Raw genomic sequence first — 19,006 nt, forward strand, 5'->3', positions numbered from 1 at the left:
AAGAAAATCACAATTGAGTTGAGATAAAAATATTATAAAGTGTGTAGTGTGATAATTTTGAAAGTTTGAGATTTTTACTTTTTACTGTAAATTTTTACTTTTTTATAGGTTGCATTTACATGTCCCTAAGATACCTTAATGGGCCGACTTGCTTGTGGGTTTGTATGGATATGGGCTTGACACAAACCCAAAATAAAGGCATGCTCAATCGATTCACGGGCCTGTCAATTGTGGCCCGCACGATGTTCCTGCACTGTCCGAGTGTGTGAGAGTCCCATCTTTGCAGTCTGAATCATAGCTGGAAGGGAGATTAAAGTAAACAACGCTGGAAGTTCGACAATCTTCGGTACTTTGTGTTACATTTTCTCTTAAACTGAATTTCACCAAGTTATTAATTACGGAAGACGAACGAAGCAAAATGGGCGGAACAGAAGAAATTCTGACGGAGCTTCTTGGCATTGAAATGGAGCTTCAGGATGTTGAAGGTTTGATTTTTGATATTTTGAAAATTTTTTGCTTTGCTTTTAAATTTTGGGCTATGTCTCTGCTGTTCCCTTTTTATTTTCTGAAGATGAAGAAATATCTATATGATTCATAGTGTGAAACGAAAAGGTGTGTTCTTTTCCTAATAATTATTAGTTATTGAACCATTATGTCTGTATCGAATGCAAAAAATGTGTTGGTATCTTGGTTAATATGCACATCACATGTGTTGCGCGAGTTATATGCTAAAAGCTGGAATATCCATGTTATGAATTAACCTATCCCTCTTCCTGTTGAGTGTTGAGACCTTCCTTGTTTATGACTTTGTCTGAGCTTGAACTCTTGCGACCACGGTGGAATCTTTTCGCTTGTACTCCCAGTTGTCACTGCTCATGGAATGATTTGAACACACATTTCAATTGGTTTATGGTGAAATTTTTCGCTTTTCTATGTCATGTGCATTTGCTTTGACTGAACGCAACAGCAGGGGCGAGAGAATCTTTTTTTGAAAATTCATTTGTAATTAACAATCCATATTTCCACTCCAAACTCATTACATGGCCCTGGCGTGTTTTGGTCTCTCCCCCAATTATGCGGAGATGGCTTTGGAACTGTCCTGGTCTTTCTTGTAGGTATTACACCGGTGAAATTTTGAATACTTTATCCGCGTAGTTATTTCTAAGAATTCATAGTTTGATAGAATATCATTGGTTGAATATTAACTAATAGTTTGTAAGTTCTATTTATGAGCTATCACTGTCTTCTCCAGAGCAAATAAAGGTATTGCTCAATCAACAGGAAATGCTGCATGAGAGACAGTCTGAGCTTAAAGCCCTTTTGGAACAAAATGAATCATCTACAAGTCACGGTGGTGATGAAACTACTGTTTCTGTTGAGAATTGGTCTGGACCATTTGAATGGGACCACCAAGCTGATGATGTTAGGTTTAATGTATTTGGCATATCTTCTTATCGTGCAAATCAGCGAGAGGTTTGTGTTGTCTTGATGTTCTGAACAATTATCGTATCTTAAGCGATAAGCTTCAAGAAACTCTTTAGGGAAACTCCTATTGCTTAATTGGCAACCACTAACTCGTCTCTGCATTGTTATTTATATTTTTACGAAAGTACTGTTTTGAATTTTTGAGTATTCTAATTGATGCTTTTGTTTTATTTCCTGTGAACTAAATGCTAAAAGAAGGCAAGAATATTATGTATGCTACATAGCTCGCGAGTCTTGAGAAAATTTCTCATCATGTTGTCTTATGAGCTTGGTTGGTTGCTCTACCACATTTCCTGTATACTATTCTGAGCCCAGCTGATAATTGTTAAAATGAAAACAAAAATTAGAACAGACGGTTGCTCTATCCATTTTTCCACTTGCTTGAGCTGAGGTGTATTAGGTCAACACGTGCTCTTCTAATGTATTGCCTCTGATAAACTTGATCATATTCATTACAATAGTTATTTGTTGTTGTTTCCAAGTGCATCTTACACATCTATATTCTCTGACTTCAAAATCCATCTTATGCTTTGCCAAAACTACTAATGAGATAGAGGGCAAAGAACTTATCTGAACATTTCCAAACTCAAATTTTACTAGGAGCTAGCTGGATTACCTGCCTATTCATTTATATCAACCACAGAGATTCCCTTGGATTTATTTCAAAGTTAATGCTTTTGGTATACTTTTTGTAGGTCAGAGTGCTTTAGTAATTTTTTAAAATCTTTGAATGTACGTAACATAACTTATCTTGTAAGCAAACTAGATAAATCTGCAACTTTCCCTGTTTCAATGCATCTCTTGTTAAGCTCTTTTTTTCCTATAACTGAAACACCTTTGGCTCCAGTTTGGTCTATTTGAATAGGTGGATTATTGTTTATGATTTTTTCCTCGCGCGTTCATAATTACAAGTCCATGTTGTGATGATGTGATCCAATCACAGCTGATCAATTTTTATGAACAGATTATCAACGCAATCATGTCTGGGAGAGATGTTTTGGTTATCATGGCAGCTGGTGGTGGCAAGAGTCTGTGCTACCAACTTCCAGCAATCCTTAGAAAGGGTGTGGCTCTTGTTGTCAGTCCTTTGCTGTCTCTTATTCAAGATCAGGTAGGCTCATCAGTTCAGGCTACTTTTGCCACATGCAAACTCAATCTATGTTCTTTCCCTTTTAAACAATTTCTTCAGGTAATGGGCCTGGCTGCTTTAGGCTTACAAGCTTTTATGTTGACGTCAACAACAAACAAGGACGACGAGAAGTTCATATATAAAGCTCTTGAAAAGGGGGAAGGAGAGCTCAAGATATTATATGTCACACCGGAAAAGATATCAAAAAGCAAGAGATTTATGTCCAAATTGGAAAAGTGCCATCATGCTGGTCGCCTCTCTCTAATTTCCATTGATGTAAGAATGTGACACAATTCTCTAAACTCTATATGGCACACATACCGAAATACAATCTCCTTCCTTTGCAGTGAAGTCTTTGAATAATCTTGTAAATTTTGGTTGCATGTTCATATCATCGGGTTTTGTTTCTTTTGAGCTCCTGGAGGTGGAAACTTGTTTCATATGTAAAATAAACTCCATACCAAACTAAAAGATTAGATTCACCTAGTTTCATGTTTCCTTTTAAATTGAGAAGTGTGTGTCGTAAATCCTTACCAATGTTTTAAGTTATTATTTTACTATAAAGTGCAAATAAAGTCTTGAGAGTTGGATAATCAGACCAGGCACTTTCCATGGGTGGAGTGATGTTGGTCCATCCATGAAATTGCTAGGTTGTGGTCACGGATTGACCTCTTAAAACTATATGCCTCATCAAAGGGAAAAGAAGTTGAAAGAGTCAAGGCCAATTAATTTATTGACATTTACTTCCTAGGTAAATATTCGTTTCCCTTGTCTTAAGACTTGCATATAGGTACATGGGCTTCTTAGATTAGAAATTACTGAATTTTGTGCTTCTAGTGATCATTCCATCACAATTATGGAGGGAAAGTGCAAATAATTTTCGGGCGCATCTACTTGTTAAATGTGTTTAAGCTCTTGGACTATTTGACCTCGCTAAAGAGTTTCTGGAGAATCAGAAACATACTTGGCATACTTGTAGATGTTATCGTCCTTGTGTAGCTATCGGATAAGCTAGGCTTAGACTTGTAGAGTGGGCCAGGCCATGTTAACAAATTGAATGAGAGGCGGGTACCAATGAAAGAGGGCAGTTTGTAATTTGGATGCAAGCGAGTGGCAACTTCTGCGAATAACTCCCTTGCAGCACTGTAGTACTAAATTGAGTCGAATTTGTTTATTGTTGTGTTAGTCTCAAGCACGAGCTATAAATTTTTAATATTTTAAAAATATTTCAATGTTTTTCACAATCTTCTTTATCCTTAATTAATATATAAAATACATGTTTTGATGACTAATTTTATAAAGCCGAAAGAGTATTTATGATGTCCAACCGAGCTTGGCCTGAGCTCGATTGATATCATAGATCAAACTTGTTGAGCCGCCAGTTCCTGTAATGCATGTGGTCCTTATTTGATATTGAACATTTACTTTAACAGGCTTGTCATTTATGCGAGTGATGTCTGAAGCTTTCGTATCTCTTTTTTTGTTTCCCGTGAATCGCAATATGTACAAGAGTATTTTGGGGGATGAATCAACCATATCTTGCAGCTTAAACAATTATGTTGAATTCTCTTCCTTTTCCTGTCAACACATATTCACTTTTCAGCGGTTCCAATTGCTACAAAATAAGTTAACCATTTAAATTATGCTTTTATTTCTTCAAATGCTTTGCAGGAGGCACATTGTTGTAGTCAGTGGGGCCATGATTTTCGTCCCGACTACAGGAATCTTGGTATATTAAAGACTCAGTTTCCTGATGTTCCTATTGTTGCTTTAACTGTATGTCATGCTACTTGATGATACATTTCCTCAGCCAGCAGACTCAAACTTTAGTTCTATAGGATTTAACTCATATTTGTTTCTAGGCAACAGCTACAAAGAAAGTGCAAGAAGATCTAATGGACATGCTACATATTTCGAAAAGCATTAAATTTGTTAGCTCTGTGAACAGGCCCAATCTCTTTTATTTGGTATTACTTTCATTAGTTTCTCGTCCAAGATATCATGAACTTTATTAATTTGTATTTTAAAATTAGGTACTTTTCTGCTGCTTGTTCATGCTTTGAAACTTGTGATATACTTTGCAGGTACGAGAAAAATCATCAGTTGGAAAGACAGCCATTGATGATATAGCTGAATACATACAAACGTCATTTCCAACTAATGAATCTGGAATAGTGTATTGCTTTTCCAGAAAAGAGTGTGAACAGGTGCAATTCTCTTTCCCTGCTTGACTTAATCATCAATGTTCGTCAAATAATGGAACGTGTCTATGTGAAAGTGATGCTGTGAAAGAGGGGATTTGGGGAAGGGGGTATTAACATTTTGGCTTGGACCTTGATAAGAAGATAACTGATTGCTCCTATATAAAAAAAAAAAAGATAACTGATTGCGGGTATAATTATGGATGTGTAAAATGTGTAGTCTGAAAGTTCTAGGACATACTTGAATGGCCATGTTGCTCAAGTTGTTGCCTATGTCTGACGCCCAATCAAGACTTAGAAGATAACTAATGGTAGGTAAAATTATGGATGTGAAAATTGTGTAGTCTGAAATGTAGCACATACTTGAATGGTCATGTTGCTCAAGTTGTTGCCTAATGGCTGATGCCCAGTCAAGGCTCAAAAGTGAAAAACAAATATATTACGTTTATTGCTAATTATGTTCGGTGGGTTGGCGTAGTTGGGTGGCCCTGAATTTTTTTTTAGTTAGAAATTTGCCATTGAATGCCACAAATGCAGGTTGCAAAAGAATTGCAGGATAGGGGGATTTCAGCTGATTTTTATCATGCAGATATGGACGTGCATGCTCGTGAAAAAGTTCATATGAGGTACAAGTTTGCCAATTAATTGCTCATATCAATGGAATTTCTGACCAATTCTACCTGTTTAATTATGTCTGCAAGAATATTAAACTGGAAGCGAGCAGAAAGACATTGTGCCGATACTCTAATTTATAAGACTACCAATATTATGTGATTTTAATTTGGCTCGAATAGTTCATTTAGGTTTCAGTATCTTTGAAATTGCTTGCTTTCCAATTTTTCAAATGGCTGGTGTTGCCATGATAATATGTCTTTGCTGAAATGGGCTTATCACATGGTTTGGTGTCATAGGTGGAGCAATGCCAAGTTACAAGTCATTGTTGGTACGGTACGTAAAGGAGTTTTTTTTTTATATTATTCCGATGTTATAAGATCAAATAATCATTGGAGATTGTTTCTTGTAGGTGGCATTTGGAATGGGAATCAACAAACCAGATGGTCAGGAACTCTTAGTTACTTTGTAGTTCTTTTCAATACTCATTTGAACCTCTATTCAGAAATCGTCTGATATCTGAGATAGTTCATATTTATGGAAATAAGTTATTTATTAGGTACATAAAACGGTTTGTTGTTTATCAACTAAAATAAATCTCACTGGCATAGAGGTCCAACAGTTGTCATAATCTTTGCAATCTGTAACTGATGGTGATACAGTATTAATGTCAAGAATGGATATAATGACAAAGTATTATAAATAATTAGAAGGTTATATAAGTATTAGGCATGAAATTATGATTAAATGAAATTTGTACAAATTTGTTAGGAGTACTTCATAGCAAACTATATGTATAATGTTGGTTGTGTTGGGGTTAATGAGAATTGATGGATTTCTTATTTCTTCCTTTCCCTGCTTTGGTTGTTATCCCTTTCTCCATCCCGCTTCCTTAAGTTTCTGGTTTTCTCTTAACAAAATTCCCTCCTTTAGTTTTTTTTTTTATTTAAAATATATGGAGTTGGCACTCATTCAAAAAGAGTGTTACTATAACACTGTCTCAGTTCGTATCAGATAGTATTTAGCTTTTTATATTTTTATTATAGAGTGTTTTTTGTTTTGACCATTTGCAATCATAATACCTGGTTACAGTCAGATTTGTCATTCATCACAGCTTAAGCAAATCAATGGAGACATATTATCAGGTTTGTGTTCTCTTGAGGCTTGAAACTAAATGATTTTTTTCATTATAGTTTTTGTACTTATAATTTCTTCGATTGCAGGAGAGTGGGCGAGCCGGAAGAGATGGGCTTCCTTCTGAATGTTTGCTGTACTTTAGACCTGCTGATGTGTCTAGGCAGGTTGTTTTCTTTTAACCGATTATTACGTTAATTTTACAGGTAAATCAATATCGTGAATCTCGAGTCCATTCTTTTCTGCAGAGTTCAATGGTCTTCTATGAAAATTCAGGGTTGCCAAATCTCTACGACATTGTAAAGTATTGTCTGGTATGGTTCTTTTATTCTCAATAAACCATATTCTTCCCTTTCCCTATTAAAATTCTTTTGGATGAATAAAATGTGCTTTTAGAGAATAGTTGTTTAAAAACTTTGGTACTGAGATTTTTATCTCAATCATTTATCTGTATTCTTGTATTGATCTGCGGGAATAATTTTCATCTGTGGATAAACATTGTTGAATTGCTACCTTCTTCTGTTTTCATCTCCTATTATCTGTTGCATCCGTGAATATCCATGTGTTACCAGCAGGCTATACCTGAAGCAAAAATGAATCTAAAATGTGAATCTACTTGGTGAATAACTTGATTGATTTAGAAATTTGAAGCCGAATAGAATGATTTTGCATGGACTATGGAACCCCAACCTGAAGCGAACGTGAATTTGTGACTTCTACTAAGTGAATAACTTCACTAAATTAGAAATTTGAGTTCTAATCAAATAAAAATATATAATTTTGCATGGACAATGAAATCAGGGTTCAATTCAATATGATTTTTCATTACAATAACTTGTCTACTGTTGACAAGTTATAAGTTTTCACCTCAGCTTTCATTCTTATCATGTAGTCTAAAAGGCAGTGTCGTCGGGGTGCTTTCTTCAGACATTTTGCCGAGCCTCTACGAGACTGTAATGGTACAACTTCATGCTGGACACTCTTTAAGATAAATATTTTACTTTTTCTGCTTTCTTTAACAAACTGACCTTTATTTTTGTTCTATCTCAGGGATGTGTGATAACTGTGTTTCTAATACAGAAATTAAGGAATTGGATGTCTCTGGTATAATACCCTCAAGTGGTTTTCTGAATCAAATTTCTTATGATTTTACTGAATAGGTTAAGTTCTTATGAACAAAGCTTATTCATAACTAAGAACTAACCCACTTCAAAGGGTAACCAAGACTTCTATGGCGTAATGAAAGACATTCTTGATGGTCATCTAGTGTTACCTTTACGCATTCCTGCTCATTTAACTTCATTCTTCTTCGGTGTAGCAGAACAATACTCTATTATTTCCGTAAGTAGGAAGCAAATGTAGTCTTACAGTTGATGTGTTATCAGGTCACACAAAACATGTGGTATCATTATTGCAAGAAACACAAGAGAATGACCAGAGACTGACAATGCTGCAATTGGTTGACAAGATGAAGATCAAAAATAAGAATTCAAGTTAGTTCTACTGCTGGTAACTTGATATATAATGTTATCTGCATGGGGTCTCAAGTGGAGATAAGATGATTCCCTTACCCCTGACAAATTACGAACTGGTTTGACAATGCGATTTTCTAGCATTTTTAACACTTGGTTATATCTTTACAATCCATATCTATAGATTCTATATCACAAACTTTTTAAGGAAATAATTTGAAATGAACGGTCGTTATAAGTTGGAATTTTATTGATGTTGTCACTTTAGAAGCCTACATTCTTTGCACTTTATTTATCATAAACTAAACTGCAATCGTGATGGGGTTCCATAAATCCTCACAATTCTTTTATAGATTTTTGTTAGTCTAGGTCTCCTGAAGGGAACTAAGAGAAACCTTGAATAGGGACTAGAGATCGTATCAATATAATCCTAAATTTCTAATTAAACCTCATAATTACACGAGAAGGAAGCCACGTCCATGGAATTACTCTGTTGTGTTTGTCCTTAACTTCTTTTTTACATGACTATCTTTAGAAATTTCTTATGCATGAACTGACTTCTTGACTCTTTTCTTTAATTTCCATCAAAGCTTGTAGATTTTAGCTATGTATGCTAATTAAGAACTTAGGTTGTATTTGAATTGATGATTTGAAGATAGGGATTTCAAATCCACAATAACAAATCCTTTGGTTTGTTTAGCCGAAACCACTTGACAATGAATTTTAAATCGCAAATAGTTATTTTTTCAGTCACTGCTGCGAATTTCAAATTTATCTCAAATATGAAATCATTTCAAATACTCCACTCAAATAGTTCTTCAAATCCAAATCCTTCGATCGAAATTCAACCTTAGAGTAATATGCTTTGTAAGGTGCATTGTTAATAGTCCTGTCCTAAAATACTGAGTTACATTTACTTTGCCCTGCCTTCGACCAACAAAGAATAACATTGTCAAGAAAAAAGTTTAGATGTTTGGCAAAAAAGGTTTTGTTAATAGTGTTGCTAAGAGTTTAAATGTCATCATTTTTAATTACGTGCTGCTTAGCATCAATGCTTGAGTTCTGCATGATATGCACTATTTTGGCCTTTACGCAGATCTTGAGCTGAAAAAGGAGGAATTGGAACAGCTTGTAATTCAGCTCATAGTGGATAGGGTTTTGGTAAGACTTCCAGTATTCTTTACTGTATAAGCTACCTTCCATTGTTTCCGTCGCATCTTCTTTTTTGTCTGAAACTTGGCTTTCACTACATCTTGTCACTACGTTAAAAAGCACTGGATGGTCGGCATCTGTTCTATATTGTGATATTTGGCTGCCAAACTACATGTAAATAATTGCTTAATTATGAAAATAAAAAATAAAAACAGGTCAAACAACTACGACACAAAAGCCAATTTTACATCCACTGTTAATCACGGAAGATAATACTTACCTGGCAAACTTGAAAGTGGTTGCTGCTGGTTTGTTAGAAGCTAAAATAGATAATTCTATCTAGAGCCTTCTTGTCAACTTTTTATTGTGGGATTGTCGTCTCCTTTTCTCATGCAGAAAGAAGAATTTCAGCATACTGCTTATACCACAAATGCTTATGTGACCGTAGGGCCCTTTGCAAAGCAAGTCTTGCATGGTAACGGTGCTCCATTCTCAATAATAACAGTACACACAGAGTCAATATGCTGATATTATTTGCAGAATGTGATACTTGATCATTTTGTGTAGTTATGAAGGTAGTATATGCATTATCGGCTTCAATTCTTTGTTGCCACTATATTCATATACAAAAAATTGTGTTAACTGGGCTACCTTTTCCCATTCCAACTCTACTGATGAAGTAAAACTCTTTTTTCCCAGAAAGTAATAATATTTCATCTCCCATGATACTTTTAACATGAGTTAAAAATCCTAGCCGGCTGCTGGATGTCACTATTTTCATATATTTATGTACTATTTTGTTGCAGATACAAGATTTATACGAGGGGGTGACAGGTCAATTTACTGTGTAGGTGGACGAAACCTAGACTTTTAGAAAAACTACATAAAATTAGATTCGTATCTTGCCAGGTCTGTCCGCTAATGATTCATGTAGGCATACTTCAAGATTGTGAATATTATGTTAAATTTAGAACGTGATACACTGCAGAGGATGCAAAAATATCTAGCCTAAAAGCCAGGTGCTATACTATTATGGAGATAATGCTATCTGTGAGATTGTCTAGCGTTGCGATCTACGACATTTATCCTTCCGCTTTCAGGAAAGAAGATAGTGAAACTAGAAGTTTATAGCGGACAGAGAAATAGCTTACCAAATTCAAAAACTTCAAAGCGGGGGAAATCTCATGGACTGGAAGTTAAGCTCGATGATCTAAGAAAAGAACTCGCGTCAACTGATGGAGGAATCTTTCCTCATTCAGTTTTATCCACTCAGCAAATAGACACACTAAGCGCCAAGAAACCAAAATCTACCGAAGAGGTTTGATTCCAAATGCATGATCAAAAGATGTCATTCTGATTTTCTGGGAAAATGGATTGTCCTAAAGCTGTTGTTGGTTCCATTTATTTTTGCAGTTGGAGTCGATTATCGGGAAGTTGAAAACCGAAAAATATGGGAGAAGAATTATTGAAGAAATTGAGAAGTATGAATCCAACCAGCGGCTGGATGATGAATCAACAGGCAGAGCTGGTAAGAAGTTGAAGACAAAGAAAGCTTTTATTGTTGTAGAGAGCAGTGAAGATGAAGTATGAAACTAAGCTCATTTTAAGGCCAAGCCCATTTTGGTACCTACTTTAAATCCCGGTTGTAAAATGAACTCAAACCTCTTTTTAGACAACTAAGATTTATTTAGGAACATTATTTTGCAAAACTTACATTGTTTTGATTAGATTAAGATGTTAAATTACTAGTATTCACAAACAAGCAGCAAAATTATTCGAGTAAAATCAACTCATAATTGGGAGCATGCCGGCTTTCATTTCAGGATGTGGTAGTTTTTGGTAAATAACGGTTATGATATAATGATATCTGGACATCGTATCGATTGGATTTCTTGAAAATGAAAATAATTAACAGATAATATTAAATATCGAACATTTTTAGGATTAAATAGAAATACTTGTCAAGTGTCAATAAATCAAATGTGGATGCTGTATCCAATAAGAAGAGGGATATTTTTGTACATTACACGTCAAATTACTACGTAAAAATAAATAAAATTGATTATCTTCTAGATTTATTTTCTTGGTAGGGTTGGATTTTTGTCTATACAACAGGAAAATACGTCAAAGGAAGTCGGTGGCCACTTTGATATCCAATTTCCTCTCATATTCGAAAATTTCGGTTAAATAATTTTGAGCGAACTATATAAAAATGAACATTTTGGTATCTTTTCAAATTTATTGCATAGTTTATAGTCAGCGTAGCTATTCAAAGCTAAAGATACTTTAATACTTGGACGTCCAAATGAAAAATATCATCATACTACCACAAATTTGCATGTTCAACGATATACCTCTATATACACATACAAATATAATATAAACATAACGGTCTTTGAATTAATTTTGTGATATCAGTTTTTTATCCGAAAGATCTGTGAAAAAATATAACTTTTTATGTCAAAATATTATTTTTCACGATATAAATCGGATCAATACGTTGCACATGAGACCTATCCATAAATAAGTATATATTATTATGATAACATTCCAGAATGGAAAAAAATCTCAGAATCTCTATTGAAATAACATTCGTAAATCGTAATAATACTAACGAGATGTGTATCCAAACTAGTATTTAAAGACTTGGAACTATGAATTGCATAGGTTGCAACCAAAACTGTCATTACACGATAAAATGCAAATTTTATCTGTTTCTTGAACAGATGAACTATGTAATGACCCCATCCTTAGGGAAACATACTACATTGCCAAATGTGCAAAACGCATCTCACCGTTAATTACAAGTACACCTAGCGTTTGCAGTGTAGATACTGGTGAGTGATAGTAGTCCAGTACAGCAAGTACATGAGAAACTTGGAGCCACTCGTAAGCTTTAACCCACCTGCAAGAACCAACAACTCGTGCACTCAGTTAAATTCCGTCCGATAAATGAAGCGCAGCTAGGATTCTCAAAGCTAGCTCGAAATCGGAACTTGTGGAAATTAATCGATAGACCCATAGCATCATAAGAAATCAGGACTGATCATATTTCTCACGCAATAGTGACGATAACAGTGAAAACTGCAGTTCAACAGAAAATGGATGTGCACTTCATGTGATCATTGTCTAAGAAGTTCTCAAACTCAATGAAATCATTAAAAGCAACTGGATGTAAAGAAACTACCCCAAAGGAACAAGCATTTGCTAACATCATGTAATAACTGGCATATGAGCGAGGATTAATTGTACCTCAAGGTCCAACAACCATCCATCAAGCAAACACTTCAGCCATGAAACTGAAGCAACTCAATAGCCAATATCACTTGGGTCTCCCGTGTACTCAGCAATTTCGTCAAGCCTCACATTGAGCATCTCATGTGTATCCGCATCACGAACTAAACCCGTATCCTTCTCCGAATCATGCTCTAACAGAGTACCATACACACCCTTGTGTCTACCACACAAAACAAGCACTGGGCCCCCACGTCTTGGAAGAGCAGTTTCCAAGAACTCTTGTTCCACTCCTTGTATCAACTCTCTGCTCTCATCCATAGAAATGTCGCACATTCCTGGCCCCACAACATCAACCACCACTCCTTTTTTCAAGAACAATCTCCCACCCTTCCAATCCTTCCTTATAATTCTAACCCTTATGTGATTCCTCAGCCAATTCACTCTCTCGTTGACCATTTTTTTGTCTTCATGGCTCGTCTTCCTTATGGAATTCCTATGTCCTTTCCCTATATCAACATTTTCCTCTTTAATCTTCAATTCCTTTAAATTTCTCAAGCATTTCTCCTCTTCCGCAGAACCCAATTCTGCCACATCCTTGCTTTGAATTTTCATCTTCTCCTCGCTTCCTGAGAGCCTCAAAACCAGTATCTCTCCACTTCTCCTCACCTCAACAACCTTAGCTTTCATTCCTATTTCCCTGCCACTCACTATTCTCACCACTTTCCCAATATTTAATCTTTTCTTCTCTGTTTCATCCCTCATTTTATCCTGCTTCACATTTGCATTCCCGAGATTTGCAGCACCTTTACCGTTACTTTCAATTCGATTCTCACTGAACTCCTCAGTGAATCCCAATCCCCCTCTCCCCGTCCTTTTCATAACCTCCGAAACTTTTACATCCTCCTTTGCATTACGCCCTATTCCCATGCCCTCTTTCCACCCATACCCCGACAGCAACGCCAAACCAAAACCTTCCACTGGCACATCCCTAAAGTCGTCCATCCCAGCATCCTCCGGTAGTTTCTCCAAGTCCTCTCTCAATCTTCTCAACTCCAAATCTGATGTCGATCCACCACGATCATCGGCAGCAGGTGCCTGGCGGATATTAAGTCCATAAGCCATCGAGTTGTCGGCGGCTTCGGAATTGGATCGATCATCAACCTCGAACTGGAGGGACGAATCTGAACCGTTGGATTGGGAAAGCGAAGGGAGATTGAGGAGGTTTTTCAGTTTCTTCGTAGGGCGCCATTGGTTGGGAATAGGGGCAATAGTTTTGACTTTGGGCTCAGGTTGTGGTGGAGCTTCGGCGGGATCGAATTCCCTTATATAGTTTCCGGCGGCGGCTGATGTGGGTGGTGGGTCATCCGCTAAAACGGCGGACCTCGCCTGTTTTTTGCGATTGGATTGGGATTTCGACTTAAAATCAAAGGAGAAACTCATAGTAGTCAATATAGAGAAGAAACCTTCGATTCTCAGATATGTAAGGAAAACCTAATCAGTTTTGGGGTTTGGAATTGAAACAAAATCAATCAATCACGCCATTAAATTAAACTTACTTATAATTTTAGAATTTTTTTTAGTTACACATAATTGAATTTCAAAGCATATTCCTTAAAATTATTTTGAGATTGAAATTAGTAATAAAATTTAAAAGGGAACAACATATTTTGTTCTCATTATCAATTTTTTTTTTCAACTTAGAAAATTATCAATGTCTAATATGAAATGAATATTTCTCGATATAGTGTGAAAATATTTATATAATATAATTAAAATTGAAAAAAATATCAATTATTAAACTAAAAAAATATAAATTAATTGATAACATAAAAAATAAATAAAATATGACTAAAATTTTAAAAAATATCAATTATATATCTGAAAATAGAAAGAAAAAGATGAAAAATAAAGCAATTTAGTCATATTATTATTTGTGTTAAAAGTGAAGATTAAAAATTTAAAATTGAATACCCATTCATCCAACTCAAGATGGAAGAGCTGAATGAGAATTATCCATCCAAAACCCTACCCTCTCTTCCTACGTTTTCAGCCGACATGGAGGGGAAAAGCCATGAAGAAGAAGGGCAAATCGTTACCCCATGGCAAGTAACCGGTGACAAATCCGGCAAAATTGACTACGATAAGCTCATTGACAAGTTCGGCTGCCAGCGTGTTGACCAATCTCTTGTAGACCGTGTCGCTCACGTCACCGGAAGGCCTGCACATGTCTTCCTTCGCCGCGGGATCTTCTTTAGCCACCGGGATTTCGATGAAGTCCTCGATTCGTACGAGAGGGGAGAAAAGTTTTATCTTTACACGGGACGTGGCCCTTCTTCCGAGGCGTTGCATTTGGGCCACCTCGTGCCTTTCATGTTCAATAAGTAATGGGAATTTTTCAAATAAGATTTTCTTTTACTGAGGATTTACTTCTCCTTCGTTTCAATTTTAACCCCCGGCTTATCTGTTAAAAGTTAGTTGCTTTTAGATACCTGCAAGATGCATTCAAGGTGCCACTTCTGATACAGTTGACGGATGATGAGAAATGCATGTGGAAGAATCTGTCAGTAGAGGAAAGCCAGCGGCTGGCTCGTGAAAATGCCAAGGATATTATTGCTTGTGGATTCGATGTTTCAAAAACATTTATCTTCACCGATTTTGATTATGTTGGTGGGTGAGTGGTTCTTCCAATTTAGTCACTCTTCATTCGCTACGTTTGCTAATTATTGTGACGTTAATAGGTTTTGGCTTTGTTAAGGCTCTGTGTGATAATTTGGTATTTATAATGATTTTTTATCACATAGTTTGGCTTTGAAATCCTTACTCAATAACCAAGCTTTTGTCTCAAATTTTAACCCGTAACACTGCTGATAAACCAATGTTATATTGTACTAACCTAAACTACTACTAAGAGCTATTGTTTGGAGAATAAATCCCATCGTCCTCTCGTCTCACATTGACAGAGTGAGACAGAAATCTATGTGGCTTGTAGGCGTGTTCAGATGTTTGTTCCTAGTGATTGATGTATGATCGACTATTTTGAAGAGAAGCTAAAAATTATTTAATTCTTTCAAATAATCGATTAAAGGAACACTGATTCAAGGTTGCTTATCGTGTCACATGGTTTACTGTGAATATTCACGTGAATTGTACCAAGGTGTCTAATTCTAATTTCCTTTTTTTTTGAGGTTGGTTACTAGTATTTTTAGCTTATTTTACTCCCACAGAAGAGGATTCTCCTGATTATTATCGCAATCATGTAGATGATATTCTTATAATGAATTTTATTATACAGCTCCTTCTACAAAAACATGGTCAAGATTGCAAAGTGTGTCACATATAATAAGGTGATTAGGAATTTGATGGCTCGTCCATTTTAGATTTGTGCATTTTTGTGGTTTCCACCTTTTACATATGAATGCTAAATTTGGCATTAATCGATGTTGTAGGTACTCGGTATTTTTGGTTTCAATGGAGAAGATCACATTGGTAAAGTAAGCTTCCCACCTATTCAGGTACTACCTTTTAGAACTTAAAAGAATAATTGTTTGTGGTGGTTGAAGATGCAACCTTTAAGTGATTATGTTATTGCTCATGTGTATGTTTCACATTATTGTCTTAATTGATCCTTTTATTGGATCCTGTTAATCAACAGCTGTTGTAAAATGGTTTGCTCATGGAAATACTGTCATTTAAATATTTTAATTATTAGGAATTGCATTTACTTTGTTGCTAACTAAGAGAGCAACTATCTCGGAATCAAGTCTGAGATTCATAAGGTTGTTGATGGCTATTGAATCTCTTCCCCTTGAAGATCTAGTATCAAAATTGCTGCTCTTGTAGCTTGGAACTATTCGTAGTTTGGAAGTTATTAATATCTTCCAGAGATTCTCAAATCCCGTGGAGTTGGAACTGCTCACATTTGGAAAATACCCTTTACTTTGAACGAAAACTGCTGTAAATGGCTGAATTTCTGCACAAAGAGTAAAAATTGTGGTCAGATTGGTTTGGCTGTACTCACAAGCAAATACAAAAGCTTTCTTGTTCATAATGCTCTGTAATCATTCCATGCCATTACTCTGAATCTTAAGTTGGGAATTTCAAATATCTTAGAAAATGTTGGACATCGTTCTTGAAATAGTTATAGCACATTGGCACTGCAATTTAAAACAATAACCAAATTATGAATAAACTGAAAACAGTTTTTATCTATCTAAGTTGTCTTTTCTGTTAATTTTTATTGATTCTGTTTAGTTTTCAGGTTTCATGTACCCTTTTTCCTTCTTTAGGCAATAACATCTGGCTAACTGAATTTCAGGCCGCTCCAAGCTTTCCATCTTCATTTCCACATCTGTTCTCTGCTAAAGAAAACTTTCGAAGCTTGATTGCTTGTGCCATTGACCAGGTTTGTTCATTTTATAGTTCTATTTATTTTATGTACGCTTTTCAAATCAATATGTTAGTCAATTATGATCAGATGTTTGTATAAAGATTTGACAGTACCCTACAACAATTCTTTTGTCTGTTCAATAATTTTTCTTCTAACTGATTTTTCAGGATCCTTACTTCCGAATGACGCGAGATGTTGCTCCTCGAATAGGGTGTCGCAAGCCTGCATTACTTGAATCATCATTCTTTCCTGCTCTTCAGGTTTTTTATTTTTTCATTTTCTGATCGAGGAGAAGATTTTTTATGGCATGATCATAAAATTTTATTGTTTCGCAGTTATGATCTTCCTGGCCGAATTAATTGCTTGTGCGGAAACCTTATCATTAATTTTTTGACTAACAATAAGCATTCAATTTTCTCTGTCCTCTCACACAATATGTTTCTGAGGTTGAGTTTTTTCCTGTTGTATGTACCATGGATTGTTTGCTGTCATTTCGATTTTCTATAATTCAACCACGTGCTAGTTTTGAGTCAATGTCAACTGCAGTTTATTCACCTATTTCTTTGTCTGATTTTCTCGTTTGACTATATCTGCAGGGAGAGACAGGGAAAATGTCTGCCAGTGATCCAAATTCTGCCATATATGTTACCGATTCGGCGAAGGACATAAAGAACAAGGTTTCCTTTAATTAACCCCTCCAATCCATAGTCTTTAAAGTGAAAGTGATGATTAGTTTCTTATTTTGCCTAATGAGAACAAACTTTTCCAATTAAAATTTGCAAGAAACCTTTAAAAAAAGTGGTTTTGTGATCCAAGCACTATTTTACAAGTTCTGAAGAATTTTACCCTCCATGTTATGCACCAAACTATGCTAACTTTTGGTGGTGCAGATTGAAACCTATGACGATGATTAATTTATTTATGGTTTGCTTAACTGAAGCTAACCGATACTTTGTTCAGGTAAACAGATATGCATTCTCTGGTGGGCAAGATTCAATAGAGAACCACAGGAAGTTTGGAGCTAACCTGGAGGTATCATAGTTTATATCTTTGTACCTGGGTTATTTTAAATGGCAAATAGTCACCGGTACTTGTGTATTAAATGTCTCCGTTTTCAGTATTAACATGTAGAACATGATATAACTGGTACTGGTATTTTTAATTGATTTGTGCTGATCCGTGCTCTTCTCGAACATATTTAGGTGGATATACCAATAAAATACCTTGGTTTTTTCTTGGATGACGATGCAGAGCTTGAACATATCAGAACGGTAAGTAATGTTACTTTTTTTGCAGTTCTGTTGTAAGCTATAAGACATCCACTGTCTTATTTAATTCGTATTGAATGGTTGAAATTTCCTCATTGCCGCTCATAATAATGCTCCTGCTATCATTGAGCAGGAATATGGTGCTGGCCGTATGCTAACCGGTGAAGTGAAGCAGCGGCTCATTGAAGTTTTAACTGAAATTGTTGAAAACCATCGTAGGGCCAGAGCTGCTGTGACTGATGAGGTAAAATCAGAAAATACTAACAATTTGTACCGCTCGATGATGATTCTTTATTTTTTTTGTGTGACCTTATTTTATACAGACCATGCATGTTACCCTCTCTGCATTTGAACTCGCAGTGGGCGATTTGGCCGTCCGGAAATTTATTTTATGTTCTTTTCTTGCAGATGGTCGATGTTTTCATGGCCGTACGACCACTTCCCAACATGTTCAGCTAAAATTGCAAGTGCATTTACAGCTCGATGGTTAATTTGATGGAAATGAAATATCATTTACTTGTGAAAGGACGAAATGGCCCTTCTGCAAATATAGCTAATGTGTTTTTTTTTTTTTGGTTGTGTTACTGCCATCAGCACAAGTATCACTATTAATTTAAAATACACCCTGGATTTAAAATTTTCAAATATGGATGAAATCGAATTGGACCGAGCCTAATTTTTATATTTGAGTTTGACAAGTTTATGATCGGATCGAGTTCGAACTTTATTTAACTAATATATTTAGGGTTTGCAAGCTTTTTCGACGGATTTTTTTCGAATTTAACAAATATTAATTATAAATTTAAATATTTATTAAATTTATTAAAAATGAAATTATAGAATTAGGGAAAATATAAATTCTTATTAAAATTTATCATTTTATTTTAATAAATAAATTAAATACATTTTTCTATATTTGTCAATTTAAT

At 35.5% G+C, this 19,006-nt stretch overlaps 3 protein-coding genes across 10 annotated transcripts; 2 read left to right on the plus strand and 1 right to left on the minus strand.

The window, feature by feature from the left end:
- The first annotated feature begins 254 nt into the window (after window positions 1–254).
- Window positions 255–10,912, plus strand: LOC140970297 (ATP-dependent DNA helicase Q-like 2). Of its 7 annotated transcripts, none has more exons than XR_012174112.1 (20): window positions 255–485; window positions 1,253–1,473; window positions 2,450–2,596; window positions 2,675–2,890; window positions 4,286–4,390; window positions 4,477–4,581; window positions 4,699–4,821; window positions 5,353–5,441; window positions 5,727–5,763; window positions 5,840–5,873; window positions 6,520–6,572; window positions 6,651–6,728; window positions 6,810–6,875; window positions 7,454–7,520; window positions 7,612–7,665; window positions 7,947–8,054; window positions 9,130–9,194; window positions 9,582–9,660; window positions 10,095–10,204; window positions 10,286–10,451. XR_012174112.1 is itself a non-coding variant. In XM_073431952.1 (20 exons), the coding sequence occupies exons 1-20, from the start codon at window positions 419–421 to the stop codon at window positions 10,773–10,775; spliced, it is 2,109 nt and encodes a 702-aa protein (XP_073288053.1). In that variant the 5' UTR covers window positions 256–418; the 3' UTR covers window positions 10,776–10,912. The 7 variants fall into 7 exon arrangements, 5 of the variants coding, with proteins under 5 accessions (XP_073288057.1, XP_073288053.1, XP_073288054.1 ...); XM_073431952.1 differs by lacking the exon at window positions 10,095–10,204 and adding an exon at window positions 10,599–10,912 and having other exon boundaries at window positions 256–485; window positions 10,286–10,503; XM_073431953.1 differs by lacking the exon at window positions 10,095–10,204 and adding an exon at window positions 10,599–10,912 and having other exon boundaries at window positions 256–485; window positions 4,286–4,343; window positions 4,484–4,581; window positions 10,286–10,503.
- Window positions 10,913–11,804: 892 nt separating this feature from the next.
- On the minus strand, window positions 11,805–13,960 carry LOC140970324 (protein MOS2). Of its 2 annotated transcripts, none has more exons than XM_073431993.1 (2): window positions 12,438–13,959; window positions 11,805–12,090 (listed from the first exon to the last, which is right to left on the minus strand). In XM_073431993.1, exon 1 carries the CDS (start codon window positions 13,860–13,862, stop codon window positions 12,495–12,497), a length of 1,368 nt encoding a protein of 455 aa, XP_073288094.1. In that variant the 5' UTR covers window positions 13,863–13,959; the 3' UTR covers window positions 11,805–12,090; window positions 12,438–12,494. The 2 variants fall into 2 exon arrangements, with proteins under 2 accessions (XP_073288094.1, XP_073288095.1); XM_073431994.1 differs by lacking the exon at window positions 11,805–12,090 and adding an exon at window positions 12,109–12,269 and having other exon boundaries at window positions 12,438–13,960.
- Window positions 13,961–14,389: 429 nt separating this feature from the next.
- On the plus strand, window positions 14,390–18,813 carry LOC140970331 (tryptophan--tRNA ligase, cytoplasmic-like). Its single transcript, XM_073432003.1, has 11 exons — window positions 14,390–14,803; window positions 14,908–15,093; window positions 15,715–15,766; window positions 15,869–15,934; window positions 16,738–16,824; window positions 16,977–17,069; window positions 17,406–17,486; window positions 17,770–17,841; window positions 18,012–18,080; window positions 18,211–18,321; window positions 18,486–18,813. The coding sequence occupies exons 1-11, from the start codon at window positions 14,412–14,414 to the stop codon at window positions 18,534–18,536; spliced, it is 1,260 nt and encodes a 419-aa protein (XP_073288104.1). The 5' UTR covers window positions 14,390–14,411; the 3' UTR covers window positions 18,537–18,813.
- The last annotated feature ends 193 nt before the right edge of the window (window positions 18,814–19,006 follow it).

Source organism: Primulina huaijiensis, unplaced genomic scaffold (assembly GCF_012295235.1).
Source record: "Primulina huaijiensis isolate GDHJ02 unplaced genomic scaffold, ASM1229523v2 scaffold5453, whole genome shotgun sequence".
Lineage (NCBI taxonomy): Eukaryota > Viridiplantae > Streptophyta > Magnoliopsida > Lamiales > Gesneriaceae > Primulina > Primulina huaijiensis.

What these genes read in the sequence shown, in the direction of transcription:
- LOC140970297 (XM_073431952.1), top strand. Translation starts at nt 419, where the DNA reads ATGGGCGGAACAGAAGAAATTCTGACGGAGCTTCTTGGCATTGAAATG. An exon ending in CTGCTGATGTGTCTAGGCAG is followed by an intron (nt 6,729 to 6,809) that starts GTTGTTTTCTTT and finishes TCTTTTCTGCAG; the next exon opens with AGTTCAATGGTCTTCTATGA. An exon ending in TGCAAAGCAAGTCTTGCATG is followed by an intron (nt 9,661 to 10,285) that starts GTAACGGTGCTC and finishes TTCCGCTTTCAG; the next exon opens with GAAAGAAGATAGTGAAACTA.
- LOC140970331 (XM_073432003.1), top strand. Translation starts at nt 14,412, where the DNA reads ATGGAAGAGCTGAATGAGAATTATCCATCCAAAACCCTACCCTCTCTT. An exon ending in GATTTTGATTATGTTGGTGG is followed by an intron (nt 15,094 to 15,714) that starts GTGAGTGGTTCT and finishes TTTATTATACAG; the next exon opens with CTCCTTCTACAAAAACATGG. An exon ending in CATTCTTTCCTGCTCTTCAG is followed by an intron (nt 17,070 to 17,405) that starts GTTTTTTATTTT and finishes CTATATCTGCAG; the next exon opens with GGAGAGACAGGGAAAATGTC.
- LOC140970324 (XM_073431993.1), bottom strand. Translation starts at nt 13,862, where the DNA reads ATGAGTTTCTCCTTTGATTTTAAGTCGAAATCCCAATCCAATCGCAAA.